At 41.7% G+C, this 27286-nt stretch overlaps 1 protein-coding gene across 1 annotated transcript in view; it reads right to left on the bottom strand.

Annotated features, from left to right (window-relative positions):
- Nucleotides 1-27286, bottom strand: part of BORCS5 (BLOC-1 related complex subunit 5) — a 92870-nt gene that overhangs the window by 1243 nt on the left and 64341 nt on the right. The window contains exon 3 of the mRNA XM_045781438.2: nucleotides 23232-23389. Within this exon, the coding sequence (XP_045637394.1) occupies nucleotides 23232-23389 (158 nt within the window). The remainder of the gene's footprint in view (nucleotides 1-23231; nucleotides 23390-27286) is intronic.

Raw genomic sequence — 27286 nt, 5'->3', positions numbered from 1 at the left:
GCGTTGCTTTCTCCCTCTCTCGCAAATAAATATAAAATCTTAAAAAAACCACACACACACACACCAGGGAACTGATTCCCCAACTGTGAGGATGGAGCGAGAGAACACACCCAGCACAGGACCTGGCATGACGCAGAGGGGCTTCACAACACACCTGTCATTCCTCCCTCTCTTCCTTTAAGGGCTGCAGGGTGGCAGCCCCTTGGGGACAAGTGCAGGGACAGGGGTGGTTTTGACAACCAAGGCTCAAGTCCATACCGTGGACCACACTGCTGTGAGGCAAACTGCTCCCTGCACTCTCTCCCCCAGTTAAACAAATGTTAGGCTCTGCGCTCCCCTTTTGTGACTATTTTCTTCCCCCGGGGAAGTTCTCTGGAACATATCACCTGGATAAAAATAAGGGAAAGGAACCTCCAGCCTGTCAGGTGCCTATACTCTCCTGTGTAGGGAAGAAACAAACCACCAAGACCTCAATTTCTACCCTTAAGTTAAACTCAAATGCTACTTCAGTCCCTCATTCTTGTCCACTCCAGGAGCGTGACCCTTGCCAACCCCCAGCCTCATGCAAAGTACTGCCACCTGACACACGTTATCAGAGCCTCTGGAAACGGTGTGATAAAAACCAAACCGTGGGACGCCTGGGTGGCTCAGTCAGTCGAGCATCCACTCGGTTTCCGCTCAGGTTACGATCTTGTCGTGAGAACAAACCCCACACTGGGCTCCCTGCTGGAGAGGGAGCCTGCTTGAGGTTCTCGCTCTTCCTCTCCCTCTGCCCCTCCCCTCCCTCGAGAAAAAAACCCCAAATATCCAACGAAACAAACGCGAGGAGACCAAAGCCAGCCCCAAGAAAAAACAACCCGTTCTATTTTTACACTGTGTTCGAGTGGGGGCGGGGGGCGGGGAGGATGGTGAGTAAGGGAGGTGTCAGAAGAACTTCGTGCTTGTTTTTTCTATGCTGGTTCTTTCTTCACTTGTTTTGAAATGCTCAGGGGACAAAAAAACAGCGGGTGGGAGAAGAGGGAGGGAGGGAAACAGCCACCCCCCAATACTGTGGAAGCAGTTTATACCTTCAGATGGTTCTCTGCAACCCTGTTCAGACACTCAGCACTGAAGGGAGTGGGCCAGTAAATAGGAGTGTTCCTAAGAGTCAACCGCCGGGCCTTTTCAGAATGGCAATTCGACCCAGCACCTAGAAACACTCCTTCGGACAGACAGTGGGTGATGGAGCGTGCTGGGACCCTCCTCAGAACCGGCAGCGCTCGCGGCACTCCTGCCCCAGCGTTCAGAGCCACCTGGAGTTAGCACACTTCGCCTGGCGGCGGCATCCCGTCCTCCCCACACCCAAGTCTACCAGACTAGACACACACCTGCGAAGTTCATCTGAAATGGCCTCCAAGACTCTAACTCAGCCTGTGTCAGGCCCCTGGCAATCAACCACTTCCCTCCGATTTATACTTGATCAGACAGTGGCATTTGCTCAAATGACATATACTCACCCACACGTTTCCACAGCCGACTGGGGCCCACGTGTGATGTATCGGAGCTTTTGTCCAAAGCCACTTCACGCTTAGTGCCTGGGTGAGCACGCATAATTCGAGCATGCTGTTCACACACACTGACAGAATGTCTCTCAAGAGTCAACTCCCTGACGGTCCATGAAGAGGAGACCTGAAGCTGAGTGACCCGCTAGGTCTCACAGCAACGGAGCCAAAACTAGAACCCCCACTTCTTCAGTCTCGCATATTCCTTTCACCCATATTCTCCGAGCAAGAGAGTGCGCCATTGGTTGAGCATGAGATTCGTGCATGGCATGGCATTAAAGGACATCGAATTGCATGATGGAGACGTTACCGCCTTTTAAACCTTTCCCCTTCTTTCTGACCGCTGCCAGGAGAGTCTTGCGTGGTGCAAGTAAGACTTGAAAACCTGGGGGTGTGTAACAAAAGTGGTGATGCCTACCTCCATGCCCCTCGCTCTCTCGAGGCAACGCTGCTGCCGATCCCTAATGCGTCCCCCTGCACGCACCCATGTGTGTACGGACTGACTCCAGCACGTGCGGCCAGACTTCAAGGCAGTAAGGCAGTATCCGATGCAATTCTGAATCTTACCCTTTTGACAATCTGGAACATATCCCTATTCACCTTCCCTATTTCTATTTTTGGCGCAAAGATTCTGATAAGGAAGCAGATATATAATATATACAGGCAACAGCCCTACGCTGGGACTACGTGCCATCCCGCACGCAGGGTCCCGGGGACACAGATACTGAGAACCACACTGTCTGTACCCCACACAGCTTACTGCGTACATTAACATGACTTCTGTTTTCCACTGTCTGTGTTAACGTATCTTGGCTCTTCCAGAAGACTCAGGCCCAGAAAGGGAAATGGTACAAATAACTTTGTTTCAGGAACTTTCAGGAAAACCATCTAAGTGAAAAAACTATGAGATTTTCCAACAGAGAGAGAATGACTGTTTATTTTCCACAACTCCTGCCTCAAAACCCACGTGACTGAGTTCTAGTCAGTGGCACGTATATGTGGAAGTCTCTCACGGCAGCTTCTGGGTATCTTCCTTAAAACTTAGCTCCTCCTCGGCATCCACTCTGCTCCTCCTCCTCCAGCTCCTCCCTCCCTCTGCTCCTGCAGGAACGCAGATGCAGCCCCCTTAGCCCACAAGAATAAGTAAGGTCACATCCTCGGGCTGGCAGAGCGGTGAGACAGAAGACTAGGTCTAGGAGGACTTTTGTGGACGAGAGTAGTACCAGGCCCGGGAGAGAGGAAGAAGTTTCCATTCTGTAGAAGCCACTGGGATTCTGGATCTCTGTAACACCAGCTGAATTTAATCTTATACTGGTAGAAATGAATGAGATGAAGTCCCTGCCCTCAAGGAACTCACTGTTTCCTCAGATGCATACCTCGCATGCACATACAGTCTCTGACGGCAGTTCACTTCAAAGGACAAGTGGAAAAGCAGCTGAAATTATTTGTGGGTGTAACTACAGGCTTTCCGAAGACATTAGTTATCTGTAGAATGTGCTCAAAATTATTTCAAATACCTTATTTGGATAGTACAGGCTATTTGCTCATCTGGGCAATCCATTGTCAGAAACATCCAAAGTACTGGCAAATCAAACCCAGCAATCATACATCATAACCAAGTGAGGTTTATCTCAAAGATGCAAGCCTTTTCAGCATCTGAAAAATAATCTGCCATTTCAACAGAATAAAGGTTAAAAATTATATAATCATTTCAGTAGATGCAGAAAAAGCATTCAACAAATTCATCTATGAAAAATTCTGAAAAACTGGAACAGAGGAAACTTCCTCAACCTAATAAAGGGCATTTATGAAAAACCTACAGCTAACATCACAGTGGTAAAGTATACTTTTCTCTCTAATCAGGAACAAGGCAAGGATGCCCACTCTTATCACTTCTATTCAACACTGTACTAGAAGTCTTAGCCAGTGCAGTAAATCAATACAGGGAAATAAAAGGCATAGGAACTAGAGAGGAATACATAAAAGGGTCTTCATCTGTAGATGACATGACAGTGTACTGAGAAAAATCTTAAGGAATCTACCAAAAACTAGTAAAACTAACAAGCGAGTTTATTAGCAAGGTTGCAAAATACATGGCCAATATACAAAAATTGATTGTATTTCTATAAACTTGCAATGAACAACTAGACAATATAATTTAAAAACACTATTTACAATTGCATCCAACAATTACTTAGGGGGAAAATTCAACAAAATATATTCAAGACCTGTACACTGATAATACAAAACTCTGCTGTGAAAAATTAAAGGTGATCTCAAAAAATGGATAAGTATACCATGTTCATGGATTGGAAGAGTCAATATCATTAAGACATCAATTCTTGCTGAGTCAATTGCAATCTGAATCAAAATTCTAGAAGGAATTTTTTGCACGGATTTGGTAAGCTGATTCCAAGTACACAAAATGCCCAAAAGAATTTTGAGAAAAACCCCAAAGTTTGAAGACTTGATTTCAAGACAGTATAAAGCTACAACAGGGGCGCCTGGGTGGCACAGCGGTTAAGCGTCTGCCTTCGGCTCAGGGCATGATCCCGGCGTTATGGGATCAAGCCCCACATCAGGCTCCTCTGCTATGAGCCTGCTTCTTCCTCTCCCACTCCCCCTGCTTGTGTTCCCTCTCTCGCTGGCTGTCTCTCTCTCTGTCAAATAAATAAATAAATAAATAAATAAATAAATAAATAAATAAATAAATAAATAAAGCTACAATAATCAGGATAGTGTGATATTAGCACAGAAACAGACACATAGATTGATGAAACTGAACAGAGTACAGAAATAGGTCTAGACATATATGGTCAATTGTTTTTTGTTTTTTTTTTAAACAAAGATTCCAAGGTAATTCAGTGGTGAAAGTAAAGTTTTTCAATAATTTGTGCTAGAACAACTAGGTATCTATATGGAAAAAATAAATAAATATGGGCCCCCTACACTTCACCCCATACACAACAATTTCCATGAAATAGATCACAGTCCTAAACATAATAGCTAAAACTATAAAACCTCTAAAAAGAAAACAGGATAACAACCTTTGGTATCAGGAATAGGCAAAGACTCTTCATCAAAATTTAAAACTTTTCTTAGACACCATTAAGAAAAAGAAAAGTCAAGCCACAGACTAAAAGAAAATATTTACAGTATATCTATCTGATAATAGACATATTTAGAATATGTAAAGAATTTTTACAACCCAATATTAAGAAAAAAATCCAGGGGCACCTGGGTGGCTCAGTTGGTTGAGCATCTGACTCTTGATTTCTGCTCAGGTCATGATATCAGGGTTGTGAGATCGAGGCCTGCCTCCTCAGACACCACTCAGTGGGGAGTCTGCTTGAGAGTCTCTCTCTCCTCCTGCCCTTCCCTGCTCCTTGCCCCATGCTCACTCTCTCTAAAAAAATAAATCTTGGGAAAAAAGAAAAGAAGGAAAGGAAAGGAAAGAAAAGGAGAGGGGAGGGGAGGGGAGGGGAGGGGGAAAGAAAGAAAGAAAGAAAAAAAGAAAGAAAGAAAGAAAGAAAGAAAGAAAGAAAGAAAGAAAGAAAGAAGGAAAGAAGAAAAGAAAAGAAAAGAAGAAAGGGAAGGGAAGGGAAGGGAAGGGAAGGGAAGGGAAGGGAAGAAGGGAAGGAGGGAGGGAGGGAGGGAGGGAGGGAGGGAGGGAGGGAGGAAGGAAGGGAGGAAGGAAGGGAGGAAGGAAGGAAGGAAGGAAGGAAGGAAGGAAGGACGGACGGACGGACCAAAAATCCAAATTTGGGCTGTTTTCAAGAGTACTACCCTGGGGCTTCTGTCTCACTAAAACACTAACTGAATTTCTAAGGGAAAAAAAAAAAAAATCAGCTTTTAAGATCTTTAAAAGGCAAATTAAGACCCCTTCAGGAAAGTAAGCCTCCAACTGATCAGCTGAACGTGGACTGAGTTTATTAAAAAGAAAGGTAGGGGTGAAGGGGTCAGTGAAGAATCCTCCAGGAGATCATCTGGCCATGGAATCTAACCATCTTGGGACAAAGAATTCAAAACATATACAAGTAAAACTTGTCTGAAGATTGCACGTACGGGCACTATTAAGTAAATTGGACTATAGATCAGGGAAAAAAACAGGGTGTCTGGCTGGCTCAGTTGATTTAGCATGCAACTCTTGATCTCAGGGTTGTGAGTTCAAGCCCCACATTGGGTATAGAGATTAAAAATAAAATCTTTTTTTTTTTTTAAAGGGAAAGGAATAAAAAGAGTAGCTAGATGCTAACCAGTTTTCTCAATAGAATTCCCTTGCTGAAGCTCTGTGCGGTAGGAAAAAAATTCCAGTCAGTTCTCAAATCACTCTGGAGGCTTCTAGCTCATGACCAAGATTATCCTAAATCCCATTCCTTGTCTCTAGATAGTTACTGATGCCAAATGAAAAGTGACTATTCATAACACTGCACATCGAACCTCAGGGAGACCTGTTTCATGGAAACTCCGGTCTTGACTGAGCTGGAGTGGCAGACTCCGTTGCTTTCAGAACCACTGCCTTAAATTCTCAGTAGTTCACTTCCCAAAGGTTTAGCCAGAGCTTCTATCTCAGGTGTGAACTGACTGTTCGGACCGTCCAAGTGACCTATGTAGATACCCGAAGGCATTCCTAAGCTCAAGCTGAGTGACTGAGAGTCACTCTGAAAGGAGCAGCCTTCTGTGGAAGCAACAAACAAAAAATTAAGGCGAGGCTGAGTAATCATTCTACATTCACAACCAACAATATATAGCTTGCAGATGAAGACAGCAGTGTCAGAATTGGGTCAAAATCTTGGTTCTGCATATGACTGACTACCTTTGTAACTTTTTTTTAAGTAATCCCCATGCCCAACATGGGGCTTCAAGATCAAGAGTCGCAGGCTCTACCGACTAAGCCAGCCAGGCACCCCTACCTTTGTGACTAAACCAGTCACCTAACCTCTTTGAGTCTTAGCTTCTTCACCCTTAAATTGGTCATAATGATAGTATCTATTTCAGAAGGCTGATGTGAGGAGTCATGAGATAACATGTACAAAAAGCCTAGAATAGCCCCCAGAAAAACAGAGCACCATAAATTATAACATATATGTGAACTGAAATAGAAACTATGTCTAAAAACTCCTTTTACATGACGAATGGAAAAACAGGGTAAGAAATTTAGTAAAAAAGGGCAGGAAAAAAATGACATCTTGAGGTATCCAAATAGATACAATATAGCTTTGTTGTAAGGGCAAGAGAGCTTATTGTAATGCCCCATCTCTATTACATTAAGTATCTTTAAGGCTTACACAACCACTCAGATGACAATTTACCATTGTGTTTTTCACTGACATGTTTTATTTTTGTTCTAAACTTTGCCTACTGAAAATCTTACAACAGAGTCACATTACTCATCTTGTAGTTTCCTATGTAGTTTCACACTACATAATAACGAAAATCATTATTTACCTACAAGTCCTTCCATGTGTTTTTGATTTATATGTTCAGCCATGAGAATGAGTAACTCCTACCACTGTTTGTGGTACAATAAAAAATATATAGGCATACATGCATTATATACATTTTTTCAAAAAATATTTTGAAAGCAAGGCGAAGAACTCTAATAGATGATATCTTTTCCAACAGGACTCCATTCCTTCAATACTATTTTTTTTAAGATTTTATTTATTTATTTGAGAGAGAGACAGCCAGCAAGAGAGGGAACACAAGCAGGGGGAGTGGGAGAGGAAGAAGCAGGCTCCCAGCGGAAGAGCCTGACGTGGGGCTCGATCCCAGAACTCCAGGACCACGCCCTGAGCCGAAGGCAGACGCTTAAGGACTGAGCCACCCAGGCGCCCCAGGACTCCATTCCTTCAAAAAATGTGTTACATAAAATTTCCTGATGGGGTGCCCTGGCTGGCTCGGTTGGTGGGTGGACCATGTAACTCCTGATCCTGGGTTGTGGGTTTGAGCCCCACGTTGGGTGTAGAGATTCTTAAAATCTTTAAAAAATATTTCCTGATAAAATAAGCTTTGATGCTGGTTTGGCACAGGTGGGCCATTCTATGTAAGATATCTAAATGCTTGATGTAATTGTAATCTTTTCAAAGTAGTGGTACATACTACAAAGGGCTGTAGTTTTAAGTTAGCTGTGTAACACAGGACGAGCTTCACAAAGATACTGTACATCTTCCAAATTCTTAAATCCTTAATTGTAGATATGTACAAGATGGTCACAAAAGTAGTTTAGTAACTTATTCACAGATCAAAAGAAAAATCAGTAAATTGTATACCACAGTCAACAAAATTCAAGTTTACATGATCAATAGACTTTTGTTTTCCTATCTCTTAGTGACTTCAGTTTTAAAAAAATATGTAAAAAAAACACTGCTTAAGGGGTGCCTGAGGGATTCAGTCTGTTAAGCATCTGCCTTCGGCTCAGCTCATGATCCCAGGGTCTGGGGATCGAGCCTAGCATCAGGCTCCCTGCTCAGTGGGGAGTCTGCTTCTCCCTCTCCTCCCCACTCTTGCTTTCTCTCTCTCTCTCTCAAATAAATAAATAAAATCTAAAAAAAAAAAAAAAAAGACTGCTTAAGAACTCAATTGAGGCTACATTAAAAAAAAAAAAATCATGCATCTTTCCCACCCTTTAAAAGCACTGTTGAGCTTTTAATGTAATAATGTTAACTTAAGCGTCAAGGTCAATTTTTATTTGGTCTCAATAAATAGTTTACTTTCTTTGTACTCATTCTGCATTTAAGTTCCTGTTTCCCAAGGAGATCAATTTAGGAATATGGGAGTGGGAAAGAGAGGCCATGAAGGGCTGAGGCCAGCTACCCAAGGGCATCTGCGCCTCTTCCCATATTCCCAATCCAGCCCCAGCTTTGTTCTTCCTTTGGACAGACATCCTTCTTTGGAAATGCTTCAGTGTTTTACGTAAAGCTTCACCTTTTTACATATTCTAAGTGCCAAAACTACCGATTCCCCCTGACTAGAAAGCATTAGCATAGCTGTATAAATTAGTACTGTTCCAAGAGCAAAATCTGCTATTGCAAATTCATTTCTCCAAAGAAGATAAACAAATGGCCAGTAAGTACATGAAAAGACGTTCAACATCATCAGTCATCAGGGAATTGGAAATCAATGCCACAAAGAGATATTACTTCACACTCACTAGGACGGCTAAAATAAAATGGCAGGCAATAGCGAGGATATAGAGAAACGAAACTCCTCGCGTACTGATGGTGGAAACGTAAAATGGTGTACTGCTTCAAAAACAGTTTGGCAGTTTCTCCAAAAGTTAAATATAGAAGTACCACAGAATCTAGCAATTTCCCTCCTAGGTAGATGCCCAAGAGAACTACACCATACGTGCATGCAAAAACTTGCCCACAAACGTTCATGACAACATTGTTCAGACAAAAAGCAGAAACAACCCAAATGGCCATCAGGGGATGAACAGATACACAAAAAGTATATCCCTACAACAGAGCAGGACTGAGCCATAAAAAGGCATGCAACACTGATCTAAGCTACAAAAGAGATGAGCCTTGAAAACAGTATGCTAAGCGCAAAAAGCCAGATACAAGAGGCCACATACTATATGAGTCCGTGTATAAGAAATGTACAGAACAGGCAATCCGTAAAGACAGAAAGTAGATTAGCGGTTGGCAGGAAATAGGAAAATGGGGGATGGGGAGTGACTGCTAACTTATATGGGTGATGAAAATATTCTGAAATTAGACAGCGGTGTTAGATGAACAACTTTGTGAATATACCAACAACCACTGAACTACACCACTACAAACAGGTGAGAGGTACCTTCAAGCCGAGTTCTCAGCAATCTCCCAGAACCTTCCTTGCTCGTTCTTAAACTAACCCCTTGATGGCCGCATTCTAAATCTGGCTCCTGACCAGAGGCACTTTCTTCTTTTTTTTAATTTAAAAAAAATTTAAATTTAAGTTTTATTTAAATTCCAGTTAGTAATATACAGTGTTACATCAGTTTCAGGCACACGATATAGTGATTCAGCACTTACGTACAACAATGGGGTGCTCATCGCAAATGCCCTCCTTAATCCCCATCACCCATTTAACCCACCCCTCTCTCCTCCCCTCTGATAACCCTCAGTTTGTTCTCTATTGTTAGAAGTCTGTTTCTTGCTTTGCCTCTCTCGTTTCCCCCCCTTTACTCATTTGTTTTGGTTCTTAAGTTCCATATGAATGAAATCATATGGTATTTGTCTTTCTCTGACTTATTTCACTTAGCATAATACTCTCTAGCTCCATCCATGTTGTTGCAAATGGCAAGACTTCATTGTTTTCTTATGGCTGAGTACTATCCATTGTATATATGTAGCACATCTTCTTTATCCATTCATCAGTTGATGGACACTTGGGCTGTTTCCATAATTTGGCTATTGTAGATAATGCTGCTACAAACATCGGGGTGCATGTATCCCTCTAAATTAGTATTTTTATATTCTTTGGTAAATACCTATATTAAATCATAGGGTATTCTATTTTTAACTTGAGGAACCTCCATACTGTTCTTCAGAGTGGCTGCACCAGTTGGCACTCCAACAGTGCTTCTTAAGATCTTTCTTCTACTCTCAGATCCTGGTGCTTGGGCTTAGTTGTTCTAGCTTTCACACATTAGTTACCACCTGATTTTGTCTTTGACTCACATGAGAAGCTGTCTCCACTTCAGAGAGTCGAGCCGAGGGCCCCTTGCCACCAGTTTGGCCCATTCTGACCAACTCTCCATCTTCTACCCCTGCCACATCTTCACCACTTGCCCCTACTGGGGATTCAGAGATTATGAAGGTTAGCATGTGCTAGGCTGCGACAAAAACTTTTCTGGGTCAAAACTATGTGTTTTCTTGGGCTTCTGACCCTCCTCCTGATTATCATTCCCACGGAGAATTGGGAGCTCTCTGAGGCAATCTTCTCTAGGATGCCTCTCTCTTGCACAACAGACACACAATGGGAAGATGTTTTAATTACACCATGGGCTAAATGGCACCAATTATTACAAATTGGACACTTTGAAGCAATCCTGTTTCTGAACGCAGCAGTTTGCAATGACAGCTTATAAAAGTAAACTTCTGCCATTTATTCTAATATCGTATCTTTGATCTGTAAATCAGACAAGAAGAGAAACTCTTCTCTGGCAAATCTCAATCTACATGATCTCTCAAAACCAAAAACTGAAATCCATACTAGTGGGACTTTTTGTAATATATGTACATATTAGAATGATAGGTAAGCAGAACACAGTACATAATATTCAGCAAATAATTTGTTTTCAAATAACAGTTTTCAAGTGGAGTGAAAGGACACAGTTTTGTTTCTATTTTAGCCACCAAGATTTATTTTTTTAATAATCAAAATAAAAAATTACCAGGTATAGCATGGATATTTACAAAACAAAAACTGAGAGGAGACCAGAGGGAATAAACTGTCAGCAAATAAACTGGAATGACATTTTCACTGGCAAGGTCTATTTGCACACTTTGGACTCTGACACTTCACTTGTACAAGCATTACACAATCCTTGACTTCACCAAGGGGGCTTAAACACAGAATGCTGGAGCTGCAAGGGTCCTTTACAGATGAAGACTACTCCAGAGAGCTTGAGTTGTTCGCAGAAGCCCACTGGGTGGGTACTGCCAGAGCCTGGGCTGGGTTCCACATCTCCTGATCGCTGTCAACCATCCCAAGGAATGAAGGTCGGCCAGTAACATTTCCTTTTCCATAGTTAGCTCTACCTCGTCAAGTGAATTAAACTGTCTGAAAACTGTGACTTCAAAGTTTTTCAGGTCACCATTTCTGTCCATAAAGAACCCCCCAAATCTGTCGTTAATGGATGTCAAAGTCAAATCAAACATCTCTAAGTCCGTTAGGAATGGGAACCTGCTCAGGTGGGCCTGCGTCTGCAAATTAGGAGGGTATCAGTCAAAACCGTGCACAGTTTCTACTTCCTTCTGGAATTACGTAAACCTTCCCTGGGTCCTTATTAGTCTGCTATTTCCTGTTGCGAAAGGAACAAACAATGGGCAGACTGTCACCAATGTTTTCATTAATTACAACACAGGCTGAATGGCATTGATTACCACATAATGGACATTTTGAAGTGACCCTGTTTCCTTTTTTCAAACAATGTATCTAAATGTCTCCTAAAAGAAACACATTTTATTTGGGCCTTCAAGAGAATTAAGACATACCAGGACCTCAGGAATTTGAATTGCATCACTTTGCTCCAATAGTCATTTTATGACTTGCCCAACTTCCCCGAACGCCTTCTTACCCTCTGTGTTAGGTCTAGGAGGGAAGGCAGGAGAGAAGTCTCAAAGTCTTCAGGTGGTTTCCAATGCTAAGTACGAGAAAGTCCGGCCTATTACCCCTTCCTTCCCCATCTCTCAGAAAAGGGCTAGTGAGGGCCTCTGAAAGGCAGCAGGTGAAGAAAAAAAGATCAGGGTAAAAACAAAAGTTCAGAGCAGAAATCCCACTTCTCCCTCCCCTTGGGAGAGCTTTGTACGCTACACAAGACAGTAGTTGGGGACACAGACACTCTGCCTCCTTGAGAAGTCCCTGCTCTGCTCCCTCTCTAGTTAGAGCCCCTCCCTGCAGTCCCGGAGCGGGAGCGGGGGGAGCACGCTTCGTGTTCAGTGCAGGTCTCCTCTCTGGCTTCCCTGAAGGCACCTCTCCCTGTCCACCCTCATTATTACCGGTCCCCCAAGATCCCGGTAAAAGGCCCTCTTCTCAAAAGAGTGATCGGTGGCGAATGTGGAAAGTTAGCCCAGACAAAGGCAGAGCTGGCATTTCAAATGTGTAGATGTGGGGCCTGCAGGATGTGGACACATCCTGTCAGGATTGCTTCTGAAATATAAAAGCATATCATGAAATTATGAAGAGAATATTGTAAAGGAATGCTGGGTCAGGGAAAGTACGTGAGCACTGCCCACAAACGATGAGAGGAGGTGGGGAGTCAAAGCGTTAGGATAAAGAATGGAAGAGAAAGAAAGTGGAACAGTAGAAAAAGCATGGGTCTTAGATCTTGGTTTGAGTCCTAGCTCCACCATTTCACAGGGGGGTCACCCTGAACGGTTTAACTTTCAGGTCTTTGAACCTCAATTTCTCTTTCTGTCCAACACAGATGACAGTGCACATAAAATGCGCATTCCACACCCGCACCTGGTCCACATGTAAAAAGTGACAGCTGCATTAGTGGGACTACTATTACTACTACGTTAAGAGAGAATGTGGAGAAGCTGTGCTGGTAGATAGAGCGGGTGGATGGTGACGAGAATTCGGGAGCCACGTCACTAACCCGGACTCCCCTTCCCAGCATCCAGGACTAAAGGGAAATAAAGGGACGCCTGTATGAACCTAAGTGACACATTCAGTATTTAAAAGCTGAGCTAAGGTGATTAAACTGGGTCATGTGCTCTATGATTCCATGTGTGCACCCCAGCTGTCCATGAACATAGTCCCTTTTTTAATTCAGAGTAGAGAACAGACCTTACAGGTGGTGTGGAAGTAAATATTTTACTGTCAAATATTCCACCCTATGCCTGAAGAAAGAACGTGAGAATACGAACATACTCACTTGGCGTATCTCGGTTGATGCCAGAGGGTGTGCTCCCCTAAGCGCTATGCTGGAAGACCTCACCGGACATGTGAGGGCCGGAGCATTACCCACACAGAAGGCCAAGGGGACAGCTCAGCTTAACACGCACACTCAGCCAGCAGACACCACCTGAGCACGAGGTGAGCAATGAGGCAGGAGATGCCCTCTGACCAGGGGAAACCAGGAATGCCCCATGCACAGGCATATACTGATGGGATTGCCGGATCCACCAGGCGGAGATGGGGAGCGGATGCCAGTAGGAGGGAAGACACGGAGCAGCAGGAGACTGGAGGGCAGTGTGAATGTGGCAGATGTGGGAGAATGCGACTGTGACTGCTACGAGATGGAAAGGCAGATGAGGGAGTGCTCACAGAGAGACTCCAGGTCTCGGCAAGGATGAAGAGAGAGCAGCTGAGGGGCCTTAAGGGTTACGGGGAAATCATTCCTGAAATTCTGCCACTAATACTCATACTTCTACAGAGTCACATCACTTCCTCCTGGTCTTGCTGCATTTGAGATAAATGTCTTTTACTCCCTAAAATAATCCTTCCGTTACATAGCTCCCTGTAGGCCTGCAGAGTACTTTCACGGTCATGATTCCACTCGCTCTAGGCTGCAGGGCGGCCGTCACCTTAACTTTCTGTGAGCGGTTTCTAGTAGTGGTTTGATGCGACCTTAGACAAGGTGAAAGCTCTCTCCTCTCTCCTCAAGTGTAGAATGAACTGTGGAGTGATGCCAGGGTGGTATCTAAAGGCTTACAATATTAAAATATAGTTTTATTTTACATAAAACTGGGTGGCTCAGTCAGTTAAGCATCCAACTCTTGATTTCAGCTCAGGTCATGATCTCAGGGCCGTGAGACTGATCCCCACGTTGGGCCTGTGCTCAGTGGGGAGTCTGCTTCTCTCCCTCTCTCTCTGCCCCTAACCCTTGCTTGTGCTCGTGCTCTCTCTCAAAATTAAATAAATAAATCTTTAAAATAGAGTTTGTCAACATGGGCAGAAAAAAGTTAACTGTTGCCTCAAGCTCTAAGAACACATCCTAGAAAAATTCTTTGGGAATCTTTGAGACCTGAAAGAATTAGCGATATTTTTAAAATACGGATCTGCAAGTTGTCCTCCCTACTAACAACAGAGACAGCAAATAAGTCTCCTGTTCAGAACATCCAGATAAGTATGACAATGAGCAGACTGTTAATAAGGACAAGAATTCTGGGTACTGTAATTGTCACTGGTCAAAAAATTTGATAAATTTTAGGTATAGAGAGAATTTTGAGGAATAGTCTCCGGGCTCACTCTATACTAGTCAGGAGATCTTAATCTTACAAGTGCCTTTCTAGAAAGGTCTTCCTGGCCCACCCTCCCTATAATTTCCATCCCACTGACATTTCCAATCCTTTTTCTTGCCTTATATTTTCATTCTTAGCACTTCCCTTACACGCTATATATTTTACTTTTTTACCTTTACTGTCTGTTTCCCCAGACACATCAGGTTCTATGGAAAGAATTCTATTTTGTTCAGTGATATAGCCTCAACAGCTAAAACAGAGCCTGGCACAGAGCTGAATGAGTTCATAAGTGAAGCAGGCATGTAAAGGCACATGCATGCGAAATTCTGAAAGGCACGTTCTTATCTCAGTGAGTCAAAATTCTGCACCCCGGGAGACAGAACCCTGATAAGACATATTATGAGGAGAAAAAAGAATAGAAGTATTCCAAGTTGGGAAAAAATATATATATTCAAGATAGACATATGTAAAATACAGAAAATAGAATGAAGCAGGCTAAAAACAAATACCACCAATCATCTCATCATTAACGGGAAACCACAGCTAACTGGCATGTTTCCTTTGAATCTTTTTTTAAAAAGATATTTAACATAGTTGAAATCATATAGCTTGTATAATACTGTGTTCTGATTTTTCACTTAATGTGAAAAGCTTAAGTGGTTTCATAGTATCACCTGGTTTTCATTGACAGGACTTAGATCAAGTGAAATTTATCATAAAAATTTGCCCTTCTGAATCTCAAAGTTGGGCGACAGATGCATTTTAGGAATATAAGCTGAAAGATGACACAGATGTTCAAAGTACAGCTCAAAATGTAATACAGCCCTGGGCACGCATATGGACTACATTTCCCAGCCTCCTCTGGAGTAAGCTGCAGCCACGTGATTGCATTCCAGCCACAGTGATGTGTGACAGGTTTGGTCCACAGACTCTCCCATCTGTGCTATTCCATTCTCTTTCCTCTTCTGCCAACTGGGGTGCTATCAGGACGTGGTCTTTGGTTGGGGATGGCAGAGCCCCAAGATGGGAGGAGCCTAAATCCCTGAACTCAAGGGAGGAGAGTCACCTGCTAACATCCAGAAACATCTACCCTGAACATGAGCAAGAATGAAACTTTGTTGCATTTGAGCCATTACACATTTCTTTATCTACTTATAGCTGCAGTCTAGCCTATCCTACCTAATACAACTCTCAAACCTTTATTTTCCCTAATAGAATAAAGAGGCTTCTCAGGCACTACGATAAAGACAGTGAAATAATTGAAGAATATATTGAGTTCTTCACTTAACAAACATTTATTAAATGTCTACTATGTGCCAGGCATTGTTCCAAACACTGCAGCAACATTCAAATTTGCTAAAATTCCTTGTCTTTCTTCACTGAAAGAGATACAGGACAGGCAATAGCCTTTCCCAGCCCCACTTCCAGTTCTATAACCCATGTGCCCTTAAGCTTACCCTCTAGCTTACAGACTGTAATTACTCTTGGATTCCAGAGGCAGCTAAAGGGGCCTCTACCTTTGCCCACTCTGGCAGACTGGAAATGACCTACAAGAGGGAGAGGGACAGGGGCTCTAGTAGCTGGCTCATGCGGTGAGTACTAGAAAAGCTGGCAGCTCCAGCTGTCTAGGGGCATGTCTAGGGCAAGCAAACTAGGGGGGAAATAGGGCTGCTGTTCACACATGCTCATATGTCAGTATCCAGAATTAGAATGGAGTTAAATCTTGGAGCAGTCAAATAACTGGGTTTTGCTCCTGCCTCGCCAAAAAATACAAGCCTACACTTCCAAAGGCAAGTAATAAACTAGATTGGGCCCTCTTTCAGGATTTCAGCCTTTTGGCAGGACAGTGCTGGTGTAAAGGAAGTGTGGGGCCAGACCCAAGGAAGTACTGTATACCTTACAGCCAGACAAACCAGAATAAGCCCAGTCCCCCATCTGCATTTCCTGCCACCCAAGGGACCAGTTGATTTTCTTACCAAAAAGAAAGGCTGCCCAAAGGACAAGAATGGGGGAGAACTATAATTATATTGTAAGGTCTCAACCCGAAATTTACAACAGAGTAACTTGTAAAATAGGGAACACAAAACTTTCTTTCAAATGCCCTCGGTACATTAGCAAAAAGAAGCCCAACATCTCAATGATCTTGTCAAAATTTGTAGTTTTAAGTAAACACTCCCAACCCATTTTATCATTTGAAGTCAAGCAAACAGACAACAGGGTGAAGGTATGTTTAAAAGCAGCAACAGGAATCTAACAAGGCTGAACTTTAAAGGAGATTCAGTTCAAGGTGGTAAAGAGTAACAGCCTCACCTGGCCAGTGATCCACATGAACCAGGCTTTTAATTGCAGGAGCTCACAATGAATGCAAATGGCCGCCTCAGACACTGATTCTCTGTGCAACACTGTAAGCGATTCATTTAACCTTGACCAATCTCTTCCCCAGGCCCATGGGAGGAAGCATGGTACAGGAAGTCAGGTCAAATACTTGGAAAATGGCTCCAGCTAGGTCTTACACATTACAGTACTGTCAACAGAAAGAAATCCCTGCCCAGCTGTGTGTGCTGGCCCCTGCCTGGTAGCTCACTCCTTCAAAGACCAGCTGAGTATCTACTGCATGAAAAAGGAATAACTAAAATAAAAATGAGATTCCAAAGAAGTAGAACATAAGTAGTATGGTAATGTCGGAAAAGGGGGCTGGCGGTCTTCTACCATATCTTATCATTTTAACTAGAATAAAAATCTTGGGCAAATCCCAAAGAAACTCAAGGACCTTCTTTTCTTTATTTGTGCAATGAAAGGGCTGAATCAGAAAAACTTTAGGGTCTCTTTGTAATCCCATGTAATCACGTGGGATTTCTCAGAACTAAAACTCTTTCTTACACCTGGTCATCTGAACCTCCATTCAATGCTTTATATTGGTTTATGCTGGAATAGCATGCTTATCAACACATCTAAGAATGAAAAACACAGACTACCAGAGTCATACCATGAATTAGTCTCAGGGCCTTTGAGCCAGCACATAATAACTGTAACAAAATAAGCCTCATGGTTTTATCTTAGTTCTCAAAGTATTCCAATCTAGGAACACACTCACCCATTGACAGCAACTACAGTGAGACAGAAACATGATCCAGGTCACTGACAAGAGCTGCTCCAAATGTCTCAACTATGTCTTCCTGGGACTGTGTGTTTGCCACCTGCCCTCCTCTCCCAAATCCCCTGCCCCTGGGAAGGCAACCTCACTAGGAAGATGTATGTTCCTTTCACACTTTTCAGTTAACCCAAATTTCAGTGGCTGATGTGACCTAAAACTGAACGTGTGTGCCTGCGAATGTGAACCTTCACTAGAAATAATGATATCACAGAAAAAGCACTGAAATGACAAGAGTGATGTGTCCATAGCCTAGAAGCCAAGGACTAATCATTTGCTGCCATCCAGTTTCACATTTCTCATGATCCATGTTCCCAGGCACTGGTTTGTTACTCACAAAGCAGAAGAAACAATTAACTACAAAAGATTACACACTCACATACCCACGGCATGAAAGAAATCATGCAGGGCTTGAGAGAAACCAGAGTGGGCTAAAAATTGTGTCTTGCCTCTACTTAGTGCTTTATCACACTTGGGTTGTTGAGAGTACAGCTTAAACCAACATTCAGGCTGCTACTGGTATCAAGAAACTACATATAGGCCAATTCATGGCATTAGGGTTAGGCTTTTCTCTTCAGTCATTATTTATATTAAAAACAGCCGACAAGAGCCAACATTATAGTGTTTACCATATGGCAGACAAAGTCCTAAGTACTTCCCGGAGAGTAACTCATACAACCCGCACCAAAACCTCTCTGAGGTGGATACTATTCTTACTCTATTTTAACAGAAGAAGAAAGAGAGGCTCAGAAAAACTGAGTTACTTGTTCAAGGTCACACAGCAAGTTAGAGGCAGTGCCAGGATTTGAACCCCGGCATCGAGGCTCTGGAGTTGGTATGCAGAACTGCTACGCAGAAGCACCCACAAATATGAGGTACATGTTATCCCCCCTTGGCTGAGCCCTCCATGACTCACTGCTCACAACCGTACTCCTGCCCAGTGGTCACTCTCAATGAATGACCGCCTCTCTTCTTCAGAGAGAATACGCAGGTTCCTTGCCTGACTGATCTAGGCCAGTTCCCCTCTATAAACTTCTCCAAATTCTCCCTGTTCTCTCAAAACAAATGCCCTCGGGCTCTAAATCCCACCCTCTCTTGCCGCCTCAGGGACCCTGCTCTAAGACTCTTTCTATCCTTCATCTTCAGTCTCTTCTGTATTTTCCCTGTCAACCTGTGAACATGTTTGAGTAAACCACCTGCAAAACAAAACACCAAACCCTCCTTTGATCTTCATCCACTTGTAATTCCGTAATTTGGCCACTACCTCACCCTGTGACCCTGGATAACTTGCTTACCCTCTCTACTAGCCTTCAATTTCTGCATCTAAATAATGAGGGCGCTGGACCAGATGATTTCTACTGTCCTCTGAACTGCACTGTTCTATGGTTCTTAATGCAGAGTGGAGTTTTTTGAACAAGTGAGTTTGTTCACTGTCCCCTGAAGCCTCAAAGTTAGTTTTCTTCTAAGACTGCCAAGCTGTTCCTGTAGCCAGCAGTGCTCCCCCTCCTTCTTTCCATTCATTTCCCAAACTTTGATTTCCCTTTAAGAGCTAGCTTCAACCTCAACGGCTCCAGGATATCCTGATCTTTAACTCTTACAGCACCTCAGTTAGGGACCACAATGGAGCACTTCCTATCAACAGTGCCTTATCTTTCACATTACTGTCCTGTGTATCTTTGTTCCCTCACTTAGACTAAGCTCTCAGCAAGCAGGCACTTTGTCACATTTCTCTGTAACCCCCCAAAACCCTCACACTGAGTAGGTCTGCAACAGTTGCTCAGCGAGGCTGGTCGGCTAACTGAAGGGTCCCCCAGGAGCCACCAAGGAAACTGGTGGTCAGTGTGCATTGATTACAAGGCTCTCTGGGAAGGAAGGCTACCTCGATCTCCTACTCCTCTCTCAGACACACTAATTTGTACAACGCAGACTTTTCATTCAAGAGCATCATCCAAATTTAGGCACAGGAAAGCTTAGCTAACTCCCTGATTTTCTTTTATCTGAATCAGAACAGTTATAGCCATGTTTTCCTCTGATCCAAAGTTAAAGTGACTGCAGGCCTGTAACTTTATGAGTCTCTGGTTGATCCAGGTTCTACACTTCCACTAATACATATTCTCCAAGGTTATTAAGTTCCTTACTTTTCAACACATACAGCATTATGTTACTTCCTCACACTTGCAACCAAATTTCCAGGAAACATCTGGAATAATATTAGAGAGCTGGTGTTATATCAAAACTACATCCTCTGCTTTATTCATTTGGAAGTGACTAATTTCAACCCTGAGGTTAGAAGTGAGCACAGATGGATGTGTATGTTTTAGGAGTTTGCTAGCACTTACCAACAGAGATGCCAAGTCACTAATGAAAACCCTAAAACAGTGCTCACCTCCTTCACCTGCAGAGAACTACCGAGGTACCACATACTGTGAGTACTGTTCTCTGTTCTGTACCAATCCCGGGTAACTACTGACCACTCAAAGTGAATCCCAAAGTTCCTCAAACAATTTTAAACTCAGTTTGTTTTAAATGAATGCTCTGAAACACTGGTTCTCAACCCTGGTTACATGTTAGAACCATCTAGAGCACTTCCATAAATACCAACGCCTACCTGCCTCCCTTCCCCACTCACCACCCTCCAAAGATTTGGATCTAACTGGTTTAGAGTGAGATCTATACATCAGTTACTTCTTTTTTTTTTTTTTTTTAAGATTTTATTTATTTATTTATTTATTTATTTATTTATTTATTTATTTATTTATTTATTTATTTGACAGAGATAGAGACAGCCAGCAAGAGAGGGAACACAAGCAGGGGAGTGGGAGAGGAAGAAGCAGGCTCATAGCAGAAGAGCCTGATGTGGGGCTCGAACCCAGAACGCTGGGATCACGCCCTGAGCCGAAGGCAGACGCTTAACCGCTGTGCCACCCAGGCGCCCCACATCAGTTACTTCTTAAAAGCACTTCAGCTATACTGATAAATTAAGGTATTACTATTTAGTGGAAACACTGGTGAAATTCAAGTAAGATCTCCGCTTAGTTAATAGTGTGGCACTAACGTTAATTTCCTAATTTTGATCATTGACTAAGGTTCTGCAAAATGCTCACTTTAGAGGAAGCTGTGTGAAGGGTACAGAGGAATACTCAATTCTTTTGTGACTTTTCTCTAAGTCTAAAACTAATTCAAATTTTAAAAAGTTATTTAAAAGAGTCCTTTACCTTTAAAGATACATACTTAGTGGCGTCTGGGTGGCTCAGTCAGTTAAGCTTAAGCGTCTGACTCTTGATTTTGGCTTAGGTCATGATCTCAGGGTCATGAGATTGAGCCCCGCATGGAGCCTGCTTAAGATTCTCTCTCTCCCTATCCTTCTGCAACCACATGCTGCTTGTGCTCTCTCTCTCTTAAAAAAAAAGATACATACTTAAATATTTATGAATGAAATTATATGCCTGAGATTCACTGCAAAATAGATCAGTTGGAGAGGTGTCAGGGAGTGAGTGGGGGTATAAATGAAACAGGACCTTACACAAATTGATGCCTGTAGTGAGTAGCTGGGCAATGAGTACATGAGGGTTCACGATATTTGTTTACTTCAGTGTGTGTGTGCGCGTAAAATCTTCCAACCTAAATATTGGAGGCAGAAATCCCCAGATGATTTAACACACATTCAGGGCCAAGAAATACTGCTCGAGAGTCTTGGAAACGAGGTATAATGAGGAGCTCTATCTAGTACGACAAGCTACAAAATACCCGGCTCTTTGACATTGAGCTAGTCATTTAATCTTTCTGTATTAAACTTTCCTAAACTACGAAACAACAGAAATGTACTAAAGGACCTTTCAAAAAGAAGACAAGAAGCATCATGAAATAGATTTACTGTTCTAAAATCTTCTAAGAGTTATCATAGTTAAATTCTAGCACAATAATCAAAAATGGTAAGGTCTTGTGTCTGCAAAAGCAATTCCCAAAGAATGTTCCAAAAAACACTACTTCCATAAGATATTACCTAAGATAAGGGTTCTGGGATCAAATAAGTTTGAAAAACACCAGTTTTATTGCCTGTAAGATTCCTAAGAACTTTTAATAAGATAATATGCATCATGACTTTCCAAGTGTGGTGATGGAATGTGCACAAAGTTTGGCCTTCTTCACATGGGACTAGTTTTGTAGAATTTATTTTGGGAAACTGCTTTAGACCAGTGGTTCCCAAATCTCAGGTAATGGAGAATGGATTCAGTATCATTGATAAGCTTATTAAAATAATGATTCACAGACCACATCCTAGACCTACTGGCAGGAAATGAAAACTCAGTATTAAAACAAACAAGTAAAAAAACTCAAGAGATTCCGATACATAGTCACATTTGGGATTTAAATCTCTGTAGATCATAATATAGTAAAATAAGTTTATAATATTTTAAAGCCCACAACAATGCCAACCAATACGAAAATATGAAATGACAATTTGGAATGCTCTTCCAAATAAAAGTATTTAAGCCATGAAAGAAGCATATATGTATACATTTTATGAAAGGTAAGCAGTAAAATATTGGAGGTGTTAGCAAATTTAAATCTATCCATATACCTGGCGACAACTTTGTAATCTCAAGGATTTACTGTATCTACTACTAATTGTTAATGAATTTGTAGTGATTCTCAACCCTTTACTTGTGTGCTTCCTCATACCTATCTTCTTCTCACGCCTGAGTCACTGACCAAGACTATTTTGTTAAAGAACTCCAGGAGCTGCCATTAACATGAGTGGTTTCTCCAAGACAGAGCTCCTGACCTTTTCTTTATATGATACTATTTCAAGGTATCAGGGATCTCAATCCCTTCCTTATCGAAAACTTTGGAAGATGTATGTACTACACCTTAGTGCTCACAGAGCTGCGTATCGATATGCAGCAGCCCCGTCAACGATATTGTTCAGGGTTTAACAGAAGGACCTTATTATTCTTAATAATTACTAACCATCTGTACCATGCACTTTAGTTTTCTAAGTACTTTCACAGGAATTATCTTGCTCCTTCCCTCACAAAAGCCTTATGGGTTGAACAGGTGTAACTGTTTCCATTCAACCAATAAAAATCGCTGAGCTTTTCATGCGTTCATACTGTGAAAAAATAATTGAAAGAGGTATCAAGGCTCCCGCTCTCAAACAACTGATACCCTACTGGAAAACAAAATATAAATTACATATAGGAGACAGCTCAAGTCAACTCAAAGATATCATGTTAGCTAGAGCACATTAGGTATGGCAGGACTTTACACACTAATAGTAGCTAACACTTACTGAGCCATTTCATCTTCATTCAGCCCTTGGGATAGGTTACTACTCTTTTTCAGATGAGAAAACTGAGACGAGGAGAAGTGAAGTAACTCATCCCCCAAATAAGTGGTGAACCAGGATTCAAAGTCCAGATTCGTCCAGCTCCATGGACTACTTTTCATCATTACATTTTACTGCTAGGAAAGACAATCTATCTAAAGCAATGGGGACAAATGTCAAGACTAAATCAGAAAATGACTATTTCCCATAAAGCCTGGATCACTGGCTCTACTGCCCAGTAGAAAAGGACTTCGGAGTCAGAGGAAATCACAATAATGAGCCAGTGACGTTATTTTCCCACAGTACATTACCTCTTTGATTCGTTTAACCAAAGCATTCTGATCGAAGGCAACGGCCTCTGCACACTGATGAAGATGGTCCTGATATCGGAGGCAGAGCTGTAACACCTGCTGGGAATCCAATTTCTCCAATTTGGTATTTGTTGGGGAAGTCTGGCCACTCAATAGCCCTTCAAACAGAAACAGAAAAAATTAAATGAAATGGAAGTTACTATTACCAAACTTGTTTTATAAGTAACTTAATAAGTTCACTGAAGAAGGGGTAGGAGACTAAAATTTAATCTTGCTTCTTTTGTTATATGCTAATGACAATCGCAGCAACCATCATTTATGGAGCATCTATTATATACCAAGCACTCAGCAAAGTGTTTCATGTGCATTATTTTCATACTCATGATTGCCCTAGAAAGTAAGGTATTGTTAGTCCCATTTCATAGATAAGAAACTCAACACACAGAGAGATTAAGTCACTTTCCTAAAGTCACACAGTGACTAGTAAGTGGTTTCTCCAGAATACAGCTCCTGACCATAAGACACCATTTCAAGGCATTAGTAATATAAATCCCTTCTTGAATGAAAACTTTGGAAGATATATTTATTTAATTTCTTTTAATAATTACAATGACTGTCTGACTTTGAAACAAAGGCTGCAGCCAGAGACAAAGAAGGCCATTACATAATGATAAAGGGATCAATCCAATAAGAGTAAAAAACAATTATAAATATTGATGCTCCCAACACTGGAGCACCTAACACATGAAGCAAATGCTAACAGACATAAAGGAAGGAGGTGAAGAGTAGGGGACTTTAACATCACACTTACATCAATAGATAAATCATTCAGATGGAAAATCAGTAAGGAAACAATGGCTTTGAACAACACATTACATCAGATGAACCTAACAGATACACATAGAACATTCCATCCAAAGATGGCTGAATATGCCTTCTTTTTTTATCCTTCAAAGATTTATTTATTTATTTGAGAGACAGAGTGCACACGTGTGAGCAAGAGAGCACAAGCAGGAGGGAGAGGAAGAGGGAGATGGACAAGGAGACTCCCTGCTGAGCAGGAAGCCTGACACAGGGCTCTATCCCAGGACACTGGGCTCATGACCTGAGACATAGGCAGACACTTAACTGATTGAGCCACCCAGCCACCCCAGAATACACATTCTTTTTAAGTGTATATGAAACATTCTCCAGGACAGATCATACATTAGGCTGCAAAACAAGTCTTAATAAATCTAAGAAGACTGAAATCATATCAAGCATCTTTTCCAACCACAATGGTATGAAACTAGAAATCAATTACATGAAAAGAGCTGGAGGGACACCTGGGTGGCTTAGTCTGTTAAGCGTCTGCCTTCAGCTCAGATCATGATCCCAGCATCCTGGGATCAAGTCCCGCATCAGGCTCCTTGCTCAGCAGGGAGCCTGCTTCTCCCTCTGCCTGCTGCTCCCCTTGCTTGCGCACTGTGTCTGACAAATAAAAAAAAATCTTAAAAAAAAAAAAAGAACTGGAAAAAAACACAAACACATGGAGGCTAAACAACATGCCACTAAACAACCAATGAGTCAATAAATAAATCAAAGAGGAAATTAAAAAATATATGGAAACAAATGAAATGAAATGGTCCAAAATCTTTGGAGCACAGCGAAAGCTGTTCTAAGAGGGAAGTTTATAGCGATATAGGCCTACTTTAAAAAAACAAGAAAAATCTCAAATAAACAATCTAACCTGACACCTAAAGAACTAGAAAAAGAAGAATGACAAAGCCCAAAGTTAGTAAAAGGAAGCGAATAATAAAGATGAGAGCAGAAATAAATGAAATAGAGACTAAAAAACAAGAGAAAAGATCAATGAAATCAAGAGCTGGTTTTTTGAAAAGAGAAACAAAATTGATAAACCTCTGGTCAGACTCATCAAGAAAAAAAGAGAGAAGACTCAAAATCAGAAATGGAGGAGAAGAAATAATAACTGACATCATAGAATACAAAGAATTATAAGAGACTACAATTAAAACTTATATGCCAACAAATTGGACAACCTAGAAGAAATGGATGAATTTATCATCCAATCATACATAGAAACATACAATATTCCAAAACCGAGTAAGGAAGAATAGAAAACTTGATCAAACCAATTACTAGTTATAAAACTGAATCAGTAGTAACAACAACAACAACAACAACACAACAACAACAAACTCCTTTCAAACCAAAGTCCAGGAGCAGATGGCTACAGATGAATTGTACCATTTTATTTTTTTTCACTTCTCCAAAGATACTTTATTATTTTTTTATATGTACCAAACATTTTAAAAAGAGTGAAAGCCTAGTCTTCTCAAACTATTTCAAAAAACAGAAGAGGAAGGAAAACTTCTAAATTCATTCTTCAAGGCCAGCTTCACCATTACCAAAACCAAAGACACTATAAAAAAAGAAAAACACAGGCCAACATACTTGATGAACACAGATGCAAAAATCCCCGACAAAATATGAGCAAACCGAATTCAACAATACGTTAGAAGATCATTCACCACAATCAAGTGAGATTTATTCCACAGATGCAAGGGTGGTTCAATATTCACAAATCAGCAAATGTGATACATCATACTAACAAAAGAAAAGATAGAAACCATATGATCATCTCAGTAGAGTCAGAAACAGCAATTGACAAATACGACATCTGTTCATGATAAAAACTCTCAACAAAGTGGGTTTATAGGGAACATACCTCCATATAATAAAGTATGAAACACAGCTAACATCACACTCAAAGGTGAAAAATTGAAAGCTCTTCCTCTAAGATCAGAAACAAGACAAGAATGTCCACTCTCACCACTTTTATTCAACATAGTACTAGAAGTCCTAGCTTCAGCAATCAGACAAGGAAAGGAAATAAAAGCATTTAAATTGGTAAGAAAGAAGTAAAACTGTCTTTATTTGCAGAACACATGCTATATATGATATAGAAAACCCTAAATACTCCATCCAAAAGCTCTTAGAATGGGGCACCTGGGTGGTGCAGTCGTTAAGCGTCTGCCTTCGGCTCAGGGCGTGATCCCAGCGTTCTTGGATCGAGCCCCACATCAGGCTCCTCCACTAGGAGCCTGCTTCTTCCTCTTCCACTCCCCTGCTTGTGTTCCCTCTCTCGCTGGCTGTCTTTTTCAAATAAATAAATACAATCTTTAAAAAACAAAACAAAAAACAAAAGCTCTTAGAACTAATAAACGAGGAGGGCCTGGGTGGTTCAGTTAAGCATCTGCCTTTGGTTCAGGTCATGATTCCGGGGTTCTAGGATTGAGCCCACATCAGACTTCCCTGCTCAGCGGGGAGCCTGCTTCTCCCTCTCCCTTTGCCCCCTTCTCCCTGCTCGTGCTTTCCCTCTCTCAAATAAATAAAATCTTAAAAAAAAAAATGAATCCAATATAGCTGCAGGATACAAAAATTAATATAGTGAAACCTATTATACTTCTATACTCTAAAAATGAAGTAGCAGGAAAAGAAATTTTTAAAATCCCATTTAAAATTGCACCCAAGGGGCACCTGGGTGGTTCAGTCACTTAAGCGTCTGCCTTCAGCTCAGGTCATGATCCCCAGGGTCCTGGGATTGGGCCCCACATCAGGCTCCAGGCTCAGCAGAGGAGTATGCTTCTCCCTTTCTCTCTGCCCCTCCCCCTGCTTGTGGTTTCTCTCTCAAATAAGTAAAATCTTTTAAAAAAATAAAATTGCACCCAAAAGAATAAAATACTTAGGAATAAACTTGAGGAGGTGAAAGACCTAAACTCTGAAAACTGTAAGACATTACTGATGAAATAAACTGAAGATGACACTAACGGAAAGATCTACCACGTGCCTGGATTGGAAAAATTTGTACTGTTAAAATGTCCATGCTTCCCAAAGCAATCCACAGATTCAGTGCAATCCCTATCAAAATACCAACAGCATTTTTCATGGAACAAGAACAAATAATCCTAAAATTATACAGGAACCACAAAAGACATGGAATAGCCAAAGCAATCTTGAAAAAGAAGAACAAATCATAACCCCACACTTCAAGA

Source organism: Ursus americanus, chromosome 25 (genome assembly GCF_024610735.1).
Source record: "Ursus americanus isolate L20-20 chromosome 25, mUrsAme1.1.p, whole genome shotgun sequence".
Lineage (NCBI taxonomy): Eukaryota > Metazoa > Chordata > Mammalia > Carnivora > Ursidae > Ursus > Ursus americanus.
The sequence above is the reverse complement of the archived record's forward strand: the minus strand, read 5'-3'. Positions and strand labels throughout refer to the sequence as shown.